Raw genomic sequence first — 15,390 nt, forward strand, 5'->3', positions numbered from 1 at the left:
TTAATATGCCTGATAAGTGACAACACGTTACATACAGGGCATCAGGTATACAGGTACTCGATCAATAGGCGTTAAATCAATTTACAATCAGTGACGTAGATATGTCAGAGTCGAAAAGACCTTTTGTAGTTCGTTTACCATTTTGTTTGTTCGAAGGTGCTTATTATACCCAATAAACTACCTATGTTCCTTTGCAATTTTCTTTAAGTTACAAAGAGAGAATTACACATGCGGCAAAGGTGATTCAAGGCTTATTATATTCCAATTGAAATTAGTCAAACGCTGAAAGTAGGGAAACAGTTGATACTTTTGCCTTCGATAATGTAGGCCTACTACATAGGCCTGTTAAACAGACTAAACCTTATGATGTTGTTATTCTATTCATACTGCATACAAAACAACCATTTCCTTTTACAGAAACACGCTGTCCATCAATTGCTGTTGAACTCACTCTAACGATAAAAATGTCAATACCTTTCTGTGTATTTTCAGAAAATATTTCAAAACCGAAAGTAATACAACCTCCCAGTTCGAGGAAAGGTCGCACCTGAAATGACATTAGGTACTCTTTTGTCACGTGGTTTCGATCAAGCCCGGTAACCACCACTAAGACAACGCTACCACACGTACGCAGGACATTGCAAACTTCATTATGGCGTCTGCAGCAGTGGTTTGTGGTGGTTTGATTGCCCTGGGATTGTTCGTTTTGCAGGCGGTGGGGGTAGGCACACACTATTGGTATGTAGTAGAAGTGTCAGGGATAAGTGAGATTAGTGCCGGCCTGTTCCAGATTTGTATAGACGTTACCATTCTCGGCAGCAGTACCAGCCAGTGTTACAGTTACAACAACTACGTCACCTCTGCGACTCTCGTTGACTGTAAGCATCCTCGAGTATTTATATGAACTTTTAAAATTCGATTACACACTAAAATTATGTTGCATGATATGAAGCAAGTAATTCTATTGAATAACACGTTATTTTGTTGGCGGACATGTTAAAATGTATGTATGACAATTTTGAGCTATGATTTTGTTTTTAATTGAATTATACATTTGTTTTAAAATACTTGGCTTTTAGAATCGTTAGAATAGTTTGAATCAAATTGTTCTCCAATGTCTCCGAGGTCTATATATCTTGTATATCACTGACGTATCCAGGTCCAGAAAACCTCTACCTCTTGCTTACCGAACATTTCAGTCTCAAAATATTGTCAAATTAATATTAATCATCGCGCTGATTTCCATTCTTGTTTGGGTGTTATATTTGTCATTGTATTTCTGTTTAAAATTGGAAGAAACACTTTCGACCTGGGTACGGTGAGTTTGCAAGGTTTATTGTTAAATCTTATTGGTTATTGTTTGAAATATTATTAATACTTACTTCAAGAACTTGTTTTGACCTTGGATTCGCTATATCATATTCATGTATATACAACAGTCAAACGTTGAAACATTTGTGTGATTCTTAGTAAATAAGTAAAGCAGACATTGACATGTTTTTGAAAGCTGTTCAAAATTTTAATGACATGTTTGACAAAAATAAAATAAAAATTAACATATCAGATCCGACTTAGATATGTTTCTCCCGTATTTAACGAGAATTCCTTGCAAAGTATTTAAAAAATAAATAAAAAATATATGAGCTTATTAAACGTGAATGTTTATATGATTAAACAATATTCAGAGATTTTTTAGTCTGACATCTAGGTCTTAGGCGCCAAAGAACAGAATTTAACCGATTTTAATATAACAGACAAATAACCGGGTTCGTCAATGCAGTAACCTTGGGGTACGTATGTCGGCCGCCAGCACTGCTAATGAACAGGTGCATTATGTGAGCGATCCTTATGCGTTTCTCGTCAGAAACAGTGTAAGCCGAGTACTTCACAGTATATGTAGAAAACATTACTACAAATAATTATATGCATTCGATAAACTAAAACCGTAAATGCTGCACAATATGACTGCTGTAATTTCCTTTTGCATGGAAAGCTTAACTGTCAGAAAAATATTGAGTCAACGATAAGGATAAGGATATAACATGAATCTCTCGCCGGAACGTCTTCCTGACTGAAGTGTTATGACTACCCGAGAACGTTCTATTCACATTACAGTTGGCGCCATACCATATGTGCATGCGTCTAAATGTACCTTTTTGTCTTCGTTTTAGTTAAATATTTCCGTATTTAAAACCTCAGTATTGATCTAAAATACCCTTCGACTACCCCCTAAAAAATAAAAACACAACATTGATTACATTCTATACGTAATTTGAAAACTTCTGTGCATGATCCATATTGTATTTCAGATAGTAATGCTCATGTCTAACAATAACAATTGATGTAAAGTTTAAATAGTCTACTGCATATTTGGCTTTTATAAAGTATACAAAACACGGCGGGGGGCACCAACATATGAATAACGTCACATAAAATCGACAAGACCCAACATGTTATAATGGGTCGATGCTATGTTGGGTCTTTTACCGCATTCAATCGATTTTCCATTATCATCACTTGATAATTGATGCAAACGGATTTGACACGAGTTATTACTCCATTGCAAAGCCCCTCTCCGCAATATGTTTATATAAATTTAAAATAGTATAATATTGATCACAATCACCACCATCTTACATGGGACGAGAATAAAGGTAAATAGAATATTAGAAAGACCTTAAAGAAAAAACAGAAAATGTAAAATGTAATAGCATAAACCTTTCACTTGATGTGACGCAATGTTTGCGTTTCTAAAATTGTAGTGTTGGTTGTTTTTTTACCGTTAGGTTTACTTTTACGTTAAGTATTCAATTTTTTGTCCATAACAACATCCTGATTTAAAGCGTGAATCATTGAAAATATATCACCTTTTTGTATTTTAAAACAAGGGCATGATAAAGAAAAAATAGGGATTGCAGAATCCTCAACAAATTTTACTTTAAAATGGTCAGAGATTATCGGATTTTATTTATATTTTAACATCACACGTTATACGTAAAGTCTCCATTCTCTAGTGTTGTAGGGTAATGGTGGAGAAACATACACCAAAGCTTTTCAGTCCTGCAACATTAATAGAATAGGCCGACAAGAGACCTATTATATAATCCTGAAATCTTGAATACATTTGTATTTGCTAACACACCCAATCGTCTAGTGCAGTAAAGGTAAAGCCAAACGTCAGTCAAACAGTTGGGTTAACATCACTTTACTTACGGAAAATGTATATCTGGATTATCATTGACATGTTATATAATGGTTTCTTATTGTACTGTACTGTTACTATACACATGAGGACCTAACACAATGATAACGTTAGTGCAAAATGTAACGCCTTTTTTTTTCAATGAACTGTTTTTATAATATTCATTTGCTTTTCGTTTCGTTATTCTTTACAGTCTATACTTATAAGAAAATTTCTTTTTGAAAATATCAGTTATAGGATTTTTTATACTCTCTTAATATTTCCGAAGAAAGCGTGACGTACTGGAAGTGTTAAGTTCTGCAGCACTGCAGCGGAAAACATCAAAAAACATAAATGAATTGTATGCAATACATGGTATGGAAAGGAAGGTATGACGCCTAACGGTCCATTATAAGTCATCTTCGAAATCCAAGGATATATTTTTGAATTTTCTCATGACAGAATCGAACGCTCTAACGCTAAGCTATTTGATCGTTATTAGACATCATAGCTAAGCGATCGCATGGCTGATACACAGTTGTACCTGTACATTGAATATAATCAAAGAGGAACGCAGAGATTTAAACTTGTATATTTTGACCTTACATTGCCGAACGATTATCTATTATCTTTCTTCAAAGCATTACATTGAAATAACATGTATTATTAATTCTTTGGCAGTTTTCTTACTGTTTTCTTGTATCATACACAAGTTGGTGTGCTCAGGGATTGTCATAAGAAAATCGAAGAAGATATATTTATAAGGAGTGTTGCTCTTGGATCCTGAAAACGATACAATGTATGTGTAAGAAAGAGGAGGTTTTAAGCTAGAAACTCGGACTTTGTGACATGTTGGTTTTTTCATTTCAGTTAACTACTACGCGATTGCAGGGCTCAGTGTCATAGGCTGTATCCTACTGTTTTGCAATGTCATCATCGGTTTCGTGGGATGTGCTAGCACCAGACCGGGACGTCCTACTGTTCAAAACTTGGGCGGCATTTGGTTCATTTCGGGTAAATATGACCGATCATTTAAAACATTATAATCTTTGCAAGTAAGCATGTTCTACCGTTCAAACCATGTTCTATGCACGCAATAATATGGCATAGTCAAAATTCTGGCTGACAGCTTGTTAATATGACCGGCCGTCCAAAACTAGACTGATGTATATTTATCTGCAGGTAAATATTTTAAACTGTGGTCCTTTTAAGATGCTTTCATTCTGCTTATTATGTGCGACCGTCCAAAACACATTTGGTACCTGTTCTTGTGCAGGTCATATGCCCTTTCGTTTTGTATGTAGCAATACACGGCCATTCGCAGTGAACACGAGTGAAGATTATATTCAACTGAGGAAATATTAGCGAAATCCAAAAATAAAAACTGATGACGTAGCTTGTTTAATCCATTAAAAGAGTGTAGGTCACATTAACATAAAATAGCAAAAAGAGGTCCTAAGCATAACACAAGCTAAAATATTATGTAGTTTTGAATTTGGTCATGCAGAAATCTTTGAAATCCCTGGCATCACTCATTAGTCTGGAGAATCCTAATAAATGCAGATAAAAAAGAAATTCTTGAGTGGCGAATCTCCTCGATCACGTCAGCCCCTCACTAGGGAACGTACTTGTTTTAATCGGGGAAAAGACACCTTACCATCATGAAATATTTCCTCATCGATTTCGATTAACGTTTCATCGACCACAAAGAGTATGTGGGCATTATCACCCAGTGTTTGTTCTACTAGCACTGTGATGAGTGATGATGGACAATTATGATTGATATTTACAGCAATAGTGCTTGTATCTGCGTTTTCCATTTCTCCGAGACGTATTTTACTAGTTCGTTTCATAGCAAGTTGAAATGAAATGTATCGAAAGCCCGATTGACTGAGAAATGTTGTATTTATCGCACATTAACGGATATAACTACACGTTGTCGGCTCTGTCCACTGAAAAAATGTCGCCGATATTCTCTTGCAGTCATGCATTACATATCAATTACAATCTGTAAGGTTGTTATAGCTGGGCTAGATGGATTATTGTTTTACGTAACACGTTTTATCTGTAGGTGCGTTATCATCTATGCATTCAACGCCCACAATCTTTAAACATTTAAAGGGACATTGCAAACTAATACTTGAGTACGCGGATGGATGGTTTTCATTATTTTTTCGTAAAAAAACAAAACCATTTTGTTGCATTATAGAGAAAAAACTTGTTCAGCTCTTTTCTATAGCAATGACGTCACGACCTGCGGTTACCTGGTGAAATTCTTTGTTAGCATAAAGGTCAATTGTACAGTTCAACAGGTATCAGTGTTTATTTGGCTACAGAACGAATTCTAAAATAAAGGTAAACAATCTTCAATTTTAAAATACTTTGACAGGTTTTCAAATTTACTAAAAATAATTCTTTTTAACAACAATTTTGTATAACAATAGCATACATGTATCTAAAAAAATCGATTACTGTATATCTCAAGTTTGTGTAAAACATAAGTCACTTAAATTTCATGGAATAGAAAGTGAAAATAGAAGGTATTCGTTTAAAAAATGACTAGACAATTGAAAGCTTTCATAAAAAGACCTTCTAAAGTTTGCTGATAGAAGACATCCAAATAATTATTTTTATCTCGTTATAAGGAGCTAGTTTCTCGTTATAAGGAGTTACTATCTCGATGAACTAGCTCATTATAACGATAAACTAAGGTGTTCCAACGAGATGCGGGGGCCGCGGTGGCCAAGTGGTTAAAGCGTCTGATATTCTGCTAGCACTAGCCCTCCATCACTGGGTCGCAGGTTCGATGCCTACGTGGGGCAGTCGGCATGTACTGGCCGTAGGTCGGTAGTTTTTCTCCGGGAACTCAGGCTTTCCTCCACCACCAAATCCTGGACGTCCTTAAATGACAATAGCTGTTCAAAGGACGTAAATCACTAAGAAACCAAACCATTATAACGAGATGTTTTAACGAGATAAACAGTTTTTTTTTAGATGTTCACAATCAAACATTGTGCATTCGAGTACATACAATTAATTCAAATGTTCAACGGAAACAATGAAAATGTAAAAGTTAAAAAAAAACCGTTGAATATATTTTATCAACACCAGAACACGATACTTCCATCCACGCAATGATCTTTGGTTATGATCTTGAGGGGACGGTCGCTTTTAAACGTTTCCCTCCACTTTTCTTTTCTCTTTTAGAACTCGGCTGTGGCCATATTGATTAAATGCCTAACTTTGACCGTACAAAAATGTAGGCCTGTAGATCGATCAGTGAGAAATGTTCTAAAGATGCATATGTAACCGTTAACAATATATTGCTGCGTTTATTTCTCTCTCTCTTTTTTACCTAAATATATGACCTTAACCTTTGTCCTATGACCTTGACCGTGTTCCTGTGTGAAGTCGTCGATGCCGTCTATTCTATACTGAATTATGATAGTATTGATTAAAGTGGAAGAAAAAAATACATTAATGTACTGAATATCACATGTTGAATTTTGACCAAAACTGTGACCTTGAATGAAGACCAAGGTAATTTCTTATTGATTACTTTTAAAGCACAATATTAGGGCTAATGGCGATGCAACATCAAACATCAAGACCTCATGGCGTTTGGCCCTCGGGGAGTACAGTTTTATAAACATAACTCTAAGTTGACCTTTGACTTTGCACTGATGACAAACATGGAACTATTAAATACCAAATGGTGAAATATTTCCATCAAAGGTATTTAGAGATAAAGCGGTTTGAAAATTGACCAATAAGGGACCATTGTGGCCATCTTGAACGTTAAAAGGTATTTCCTGTCCATTTACTTTTTAGACATGAAATCAGGCTAGTGGCAGACTAAATATTAAGACTCATTACCGCCTGGTGCTCGAAGAATAGGTATTAAATTATCACATCATAAAGACCAATTAAAATGTTTGCAGGCAAACAATTAAGTTTTAACATGCCCTTTTCCCTTCAATTTTCGCTGCTATGACCTTATTAGGACATGATCTTTCAAATGTGGTATACCTTGAAGTATATTGAAATTGTTTTGAGATTTTCATTTTTCTATTATACCATCGCGTGACCTTGTAATTGACATAATTTTCTTATAACACGTAATGGGTAAAAATTAGCCCCGACCAAGATATTTAAAATATCATGATTACAAATCAATGAATGGTTTTGGAGTTAACATTACTGTTACATTTTCTAATATTGTTTTATTCATAAATCTGTGCCCTTAACCTTTGACTTTTCAAGATAATTATTCATGCGGTTACTAATTATCATAATGTTTTATCTTCATCAGCCGGCTGCACTATCGCCGCAGTGGTTTGGTTTTACATCACACAATACCAAGACGCGAAAACAGTGCTGTCGTTGACCTCACTTTTTAAACTCAAGCTTGGCTATTCCTTCTACCTAGTCGCCGTGGCGGGTGGAGGCGCACTTATTGCCGCTATAACCATGTGTGTGACAGCTAGTCACATGGACGTCCCACAAACTATCGCCCCGGTCGGAGCCCCCGCAGGACCACAGGTGTTTGTCATGCATTCAGGAGTTGCACAACAGGGACCCACGGGATATCCACAACCAGGATTTCCGCAACCAGGATACCCACAGCCTGGAAACCCACAACCAGGATACCCACAGCATGGAAACCCACAACCAGAATACCCACAGCCTGGAAACCCGTTCCCTGTTTATTGCCATCCTAGTGTAGTCTTTCATAACAACATCTATCAACATTCTTTAGTTAAGCAGAAAATGACACTTTACCAATAGTGGCCTACAGTTAAAAAACTACGATACTTACGCTTTAACACATGACCTTGCTGTTTAATGCAATTTTTGAAAACTGTAGAAGGTTATTTTCTTATTTCTGTTTGATTTTTGTGTGAAAATTTCCACATTTGGACTATTTTGACTAGTCCACATTAGATTGTTTAAAACAACATCCAGCTATTCATACCGAGGTGCTGATGTTTCCGTGTAAACAATACTAGCTACATTGTATAATGTGTCATAATGTCTTCGCATGCATATTAAACGAAATTAGTCGGAAACATGTTTACGAAAAAATGCATAAACAAATAGGTCAACAATAGTTCAACATCATATTTTCCATTAAAAACTTTGTTTCATTGATTAACAAATGTAGGATTAGATCAAACCGTTTTTTTCTACATTTTTTCTTCACAAAAAGGTGTTTTATTGATATAAAGAGAAAGTAGGACCTACAAGTTGTATAAAAGCAAATGATGAAACAGTCTATTTAAAAACAATTGCAATGAGTGCTGTATTTAGTTTGAGTTATATCTAGTATGCTTTTGCTTGTCTACTATTAATGTTCCTTCCTTTACTTTATTTAATATTTTAATATATATTGTATACTTTTTCAATGTTTATGATATTTTCACTGCAAATATGTGATATGTGCTGTTAAGTAACTTTATGTGATATGGAAGTGTTAAATTCCAGTTAAATACAACTTTTTGCTTTATTTCAATAATACTTTACAATTGTAAATGTATAAAGCAATTAGCTTAATTTTCTTTTAATAAAATTAAAACAAATCCACAAGTACCATTAATGAAGTAACATTCTAAACGTAAGTTCCATTATTATCTAAATTAGCTGATACATTATGATAAGCAAGTCTGTTTCATGGAATTTGTCACGTTATAGCTAGCATTCATAATGACTAAACATACCATTCAAAAGCAGCTTAATACATATGAACAAGAAAAACATAAAGACAATGCTTAAAAGTACCAAATATTATGAAGAACTTTAACAGAAAATGTATGCATTAATTTTAGTACAAAACTGTAAATGTACTCTAATTAGTGCATTATATTATTGGTGCATTATGATTTAGCGCTATAGGTAACTAGCTATATAATGAAAGATTTTTTTACAGTTATCAATATTTAGCGCTTTTAAATAAGCGCGAAAGGAACTAAAATATCACTAACTAATGTACTTTAATGGTATTTGAATTAAAATATTTATTATATTTTTATGAAAAGTTTTAAATGTCATTTCGTTTAGGTAACGACTGGTGACGCTGCAATGTCGTGTATGCATCAATCGTTTTATGTTGTAAATGAAAACTGTATCATTTATCAAATATCTTTATTTTAAAGAAATTATTATTATTGTAAGAAGTATTTTTGATCTTTATATACATGTATTTGTGTTTCCGTTTATATAGGCAGTGTTGTATATAAGAAATTGAAACATTTAGAAATAGACGACGAGGTAAAAGCAATGTTTTGCTATTTTCCAAAATATACAATAACTCAAGACTACATTTGCTTTGAACCAATTAATATTTCCATGTTAAGCTTTTATAAGAGCTAGATTCGTCTATTGTTAACATATTTCCGTTTTTAAGATTAAACTAGCTGATATTGATTTAATTAGACTTTCTGAGATACGGTATTTAACCATTATGTCTCAACGAAGCTGTTGTATCAGAATAATTGCATTTAAAGAGTAAACAAAGAGTAATGTCACACCTGAGCAAAATCTTAATATAAAGCCTTTCGTTTATATAAAGTGAATATGATATAATAACTTTCTTTTTATATAAATTTGATCTCGATATAATGCCAAACGTTTATATTTGTCACTTCGTTGTTTACCACCAAACGATTTTTCTTATTTTGTCAGTATAACGAATACTGTATGCACACTTTGAAATGAAAATTTATATAATTTCACATTTTCTTTAAAATTTGTTTTACTGTTGAATAGTTGAATGCCACTATACATAAGTTATGACACAGTTGTATTACAATTTCCTATAACCTCTTTCCTTATTATCTCTTGCATTGTATACAAGTATGATGTGTGCGCTTTTTTAATTAAACAGCGTTTTGACAGAAAAGAATAGTCGTTGGATTAAGTTTTTTCCCAATATTTCTCAATGGCAGCAGTCATAGTTGTGAAAATAATGTGAACTTTGATGTGGAATAGTTAGTAGAACAACATATTTTTGCCTTGCAAAGCCAATTTGACACAGCTTATAGATATCACCGAATTCAAGTCAGTATCGATTAAAAATACTATTTGTTCAGAGGTCAAACTCAGCTGATTTTGAAAGCAATTTAACAAAAAAAAGAATACCAAAGTTGGAACAAAAACCATCAATCGAACTGAAAATCGATAGAATAGGGCAAACATGAACAAAGGAATATTTTTTTTTGCGGAGATCCTTAAAATTTTTCAAGAATCATAAGAAAGATTTTCCTGAAAGGTAAGCGGCTTTTGTTTCATCGACAACACCAGCAATGTAAATCTAGGTTTAATTCAAGTAGTGCGATTTCCTCAAAGTGATTTGAGATATTGGCAACGGAACAACACGGCACACTCATAAGCATAAGAGTGTATCGACCCTCATCTCACAAGCACATATAATATTTCCAAATGATATCACAACGGTGACCATTAAACATGTCCACAGTATTCAACAACCAAGATCTCTTCAAAGCTTATGCTGTAAGTTTATCAGTCATGGTCGACATGTATCACAGAAAAATACTATTTGTAGCAAATCCTTGAATATTGGGGAGAATGCTACTATCAAGAAAGGGAATGTTCACTATATAAAATTCGAAGTTGTTTAGTTTAAACATATTTTTATTGTCGTAAATAAGGACAATTAGGATTGAGCACAAGTTTTGCCAACTTAGTAACGCCCTCTCCTTAATACATNGTTTTAAGTAAAGCTCGAAGTAAGCATGGCTCTTTCTAGCTTCATAATAAGGAAATATTATCCAATATGTGCGAAAACTCATTATTGAAATAAGCAATCAAATATGTTTGGATGTGTATCATTAATACGAAATGACCAATACGATTGCACACTGTTTAACAAAAATCAGTGTGCAAATATATCGTGTTCTGTATGTATGAATTAAAACAAAATGAAAAAATTGCAATTAATAAATTCAGTTTGCTCACGAAATAAAAATCATTAAAAGAATGTGATAAGTTCCATAAATGTGCAATATTGTTCATGTAATATAACGTGACACACTTTTTGTTTGAATAAATTTTATTCAAATGCTTACCAACATGAAAAATTCAAAATCAGATACAATATAGAAAGAAGAAACATAATGTCGTGAAAGTGTTATCAGTCAATGACTTTTGTCCATAGCTTACTGCAACAATTCAGAAAGTCCATAAAGATGACTACAAAGGTTTACATAGATTAAAGTTCTCATAAATGATTACAACGATTAACATCGATTACTAATACTCTACACATCGTATATTACATATCTAACCTAAACAAAAGTGTAACTTGTTTGTAATCTGTTTGTAATCTGATTTGGTTCCATCCATTTGCCAGATTAATTATCAATAACGGCATTTGAAAAAGATACCGGTCTAAACTAGTGTGGGAAAACAGGTTTCTAGCCTAAGTGTTTGTTTTACTGCTTTCCCTGTTTATTGCCATCCTAGTGTAACTAAAGATTCGGTACGGCTATTCTATCGGCGTATGTAGCGATATCACTGGTGCAGTCTATTTGTTCCGGGAGGGGATGGTTTTCACCGTTATAGAATAGTTACATTTACCTATAGGCCTTATTTTACCACGTGGGGGCTAGTATATATAGGTTCACTACACTTCATGCTTTTCTCTACACTGTAGGTTTTGTTCTGTCTTGTATTATATACTACTGTTATAAATGTACGTATTGTTTGCCATGTTAAACGGCTACCTTAGCCGTGTGATATGTAATAAACGTTAGTTAACTTTGAAACAAAGTGTTGATTGATTTATAACTCGGATACTCCTCCACATCTGACGGACCTGTGTCTGACTGTACAGACGGACGAAGCGGGACATTCTTGGGGATTGCCGCCGGTCAGTTTGTCGGTAGTTTGGGGGAAAACATAAATTACTATACGATCACTTTCATCTACCGACGCTGGACAGGCTCCCCCCACGGACGTCATATTACAGATTGGAGCCGTGACCGTGGATGTGGAAACGTGAGTCACGAGTTATTTTCCGATTTTATCTTTGTAAACAAGTTTAAATACTCTAGTTTTGATTTCATGAAACTATTTTGTATGTGTATTTGAGATCTACCTTTATCGTTAGAAATATCAAGTCCTGTAACGATAGATGTTCTTTTACATGCATTGAAACTGGTAGGATTTGTAGTAAGATCTACAGTAGATATAGGGTTTATATGTTGTACGCTTATGTTTCTGTGTAAACCAATGTGGCGGGACGCCCGGTTTTCGTTTTAACATTTTAGCGGGGAATACGGGAATTGTATAACAGGCCTTATTGAATTATTAGCTCTTCATGTTTGTGATAGACATAAGGAGAATTTATATTGATTGGTGATTGTTTAAAAAGTGTAGTTTGGTATACGACTAAAAAGGGTTTAACAATTGTGGTTTTACAATTAGTCAGGTATATATAGACACTTTTGGTGAACATGGAGACTAATCAATACTCCAGTGATTCGGAGATTACTTAATCTGATTGGGAGGAAAAGTTAGTAGAGACTGTTGTACAGACACCTTCAGATAGATTTACATCAACACCAAAGGGGGCTCCAGAAAATGATTTAAAGCCATTTATCCTCAGTCAATGGTTGTAGTAAGAAGAAGGTTAAGACAGTCTGCTGTACATTTTACCCCTAATACTATGAGAGTTAAGACAGAGGAAAACGGGGAGGATGTTAAACTCACGATTAAACAGAAAGCTTATAGTACTGAGAGGGAAAAGTCAGAACAGTATGAGGGGGATACTGAGGATAATGAACCACAGTTGGTTAGACATAAAAATAGGAGACAGGTCAGACGTAAGGTGTCGGGGGCAGCACCTGCCTCACACACCATCCCACAAATTTCAAGTATCAATGATAGTCACAGGGAGTTAGATGGACAGATTACTAACACTCCTCAGAGCATAAACGTTTTATCTAATCAAAATTTGTCAGGATTGAGGCTGCATAGAAGAGAAAAACATCCGGATACATTTAACGGTACTAGCAGTGACTGGCAAGACTATCTTGTTCACTTTGAACAGGTAGCTGCCTGGAATGCATTGTTAAGCAATCTAACGGTATGGCAGTTATCTGATTATAACTCAATTAGACAATGTCTCACTCAGAGATTCAATCCTAAGGAAATGAGTGTGGCACATGTGTGTACATTTAGGGGACAAAAGCAGAGTAAAGGCGAGTCAGCTTCAGACTTTGGGTATTCTCTACGAAGAACAACATTACTAGCTTACCCAGATTTACCCTATCATTACCTAGAGTGTCAAGTAATAAATCAGTTCATAAACGGTCTAAATAACTTTGAGATGAAAAAGAAAGTAGCATTTAGCCATTCTAAAACGCTAGAAGAGGCTATTTCCTCTGCTGTAGAGTACGAGGCTGTAGCAGGGAGTAGTCCACAGAAACATGTGGAAACCTCTGAAAAAGTCTGTTCCATAACCCAATCTGATAGTAAAGGGAGTCAGATATTAACAATAGAGCAAATAAGTAAGCTACTGGACAACAAGTTAGCAGAACCTAGAACAGGAAGGAAAGATAGTGAAAACAGGACTTCAGACAAAAAGGGGGCTTGCTTGTTCTGTAAAGAAGAGGGTCATTATATAAGGGACTGTACCAGACTTAGTAATTTAAGGGACTTAGAAGAAAAACTAAGTAGGTCGGGAAACTAAAGAAGGCTGGGGTTGTAGCCGAGATGCCAGTTTATCAGGATACAATACACACAATATGTGTATCTAGGCCTAAAACAGAGTTAGACAAAGAGGAGAAAACTCAAGGGGGAATAGAAAAAAAGAGAAGGTGTCGGGCCAGGTTCGACTTAGTTCACATAATGTATCTTCAGGCATAGGTTGTCTGTATACAGATGTAAAGGAAACCAACTCGATGTTAAGGGATGTATTCCTTTATTTTTTGAAATGGGATCATATAAGTTTGAACAAACCTTTATAGTGGCAGCTGTAGATAACCTACTAGGTTTACTAGGGATGGATTTCTTAGTGAAATATGAGAGTGAATGAAATTCAGCTTCTAAACGAAATCTTAGTAACCTATCAGGGAAAAATTCAGTTAAACAGAAAGATACACAACGGTGATAAGTTAGTACTCTCTGTTATTGACATAGCACCATCAGAAAGTGTTTGCATAGAGTCAGATGCGGTCATTAGTACTGTGGATACGGTAACTAATGTTGAGAGTTTGAAATACACAGAGTTAGGTGAGCATTCTGAGAATAAACTCCCAAACAACTTTGAAATTCAAATAGACAATAGTCAAAATGTTGAGGGAGACAATGACTTGAAGGATGTGTCGTTATTGGAAAAGGGTTCATGTGAGGACACTAGCCTAGCTACGATAAAACACCACCATGCTAAGCTTATTCAACTAATGATGGTCATGCTTTTGACAGGACTGATAGCGATGATTATAGTTGGTACCGTTATGTCTGATACGTTACACTATACAATACTAGAAGATAGTGTTACTAAACGCAAATGCTTGTGTTCGACACTGATGTTGATACTAGATAGGAAGGGACATTGTCAGACAGATAGAGTAGCTATAGGTAGACCCAGGGTGTGGTATCCTCCGTAACTATACAGTTGGTTAGGGTATGCTATGTAGACCTCCTCATGACCTGTACCAGGCTGACTGGGAAGTTACACGAAGTGTAAAATAAGTTGTACATAGGTAGTTGAATTTTAAAACTAACTAGTGGGAGACTATACGTTAAATAATTACAAACGTAGAGTGTCTAGATTTTAATTTAGATAAAATACAGGACATGGGTGGGGTACTGAAAACAGTGAGAACGACTGTTACCAGTCGTCAGGACGGAATTCTCCCAGATAGCAACGTTGAATGTGACCATTCGAATCTATCTACATCGTATATATTCAAAAAGGCAACTGGATTATGCTGATTAGTACTTCGATATCATGGAAGTGATCTTCTTAGGACTATTAGTACAGTTATGTGATATTCTAAGGGAGATAGTCTACTTCCTAATTACAATGGGTTTTATGTTTGTAAAGAAGTGGGATTCAACAATTTAAAGAGAGTCACTTTAATAAAGCAGACGGGTAGAATAGTGTTAAGGTACGCTGCCTAACACTGGTTGGCCTGTACAACAGTTAAGCTAAGACCTACTGTGAACATGGGTGAGGTTCTCCA

The 15,390-nt window shown here is 35.0% G+C and overlaps 1 protein-coding gene across 1 annotated transcript; it reads left to right on the forward strand.

Annotated features, from left to right (window-relative positions):
- The first annotated feature begins 568 nt into the window (after positions 1-568).
- Positions 569-7,969, forward strand: LOC110459022. Its single transcript, XM_021511042.1, has 3 exons — positions 569-878; positions 4,052-4,195; positions 7,494-7,969. The coding sequence occupies exons 1-3, from the start codon at positions 653-655 to the stop codon at positions 7,967-7,969; spliced, it is 846 nt and encodes a 281-aa protein (XP_021366717.1). The 5' UTR covers positions 569-652.
- The last annotated feature ends 7,421 nt before the right edge of the window (positions 7,970-15,390 follow it).

Source organism: Mizuhopecten yessoensis, unplaced genomic scaffold (genome assembly GCF_002113885.1).
Source record: "Mizuhopecten yessoensis strain PY_sf001 unplaced genomic scaffold, ASM211388v2 scaffold9925, whole genome shotgun sequence".
Taxonomy (NCBI): domain Eukaryota; kingdom Metazoa; phylum Mollusca; class Bivalvia; order Pectinida; family Pectinidae; genus Mizuhopecten; species Mizuhopecten yessoensis.

Bases quoted from the DNA above. Each gene is read 5' to 3' on its own strand.
- LOC110459022 (XM_021511042.1), top strand. From the start codon at position 653: ATGGCGTCTGCAGCAGTGGTTTGTGGTGGTTTGATTGCCCTGGGATTG. The intron at 879-4,051 runs GTAAGCATCCTC...TTTTCATTTCAG, and splicing joins CTCTGCGACTCTCGTTGACT to TTAACTACTACGCGATTGCA. The intron at 4,196-7,493 runs GTAAATATGACC...TATCTTCATCAG, and splicing joins CGGCATTTGGTTCATTTCGG to CCGGCTGCACTATCGCCGCA.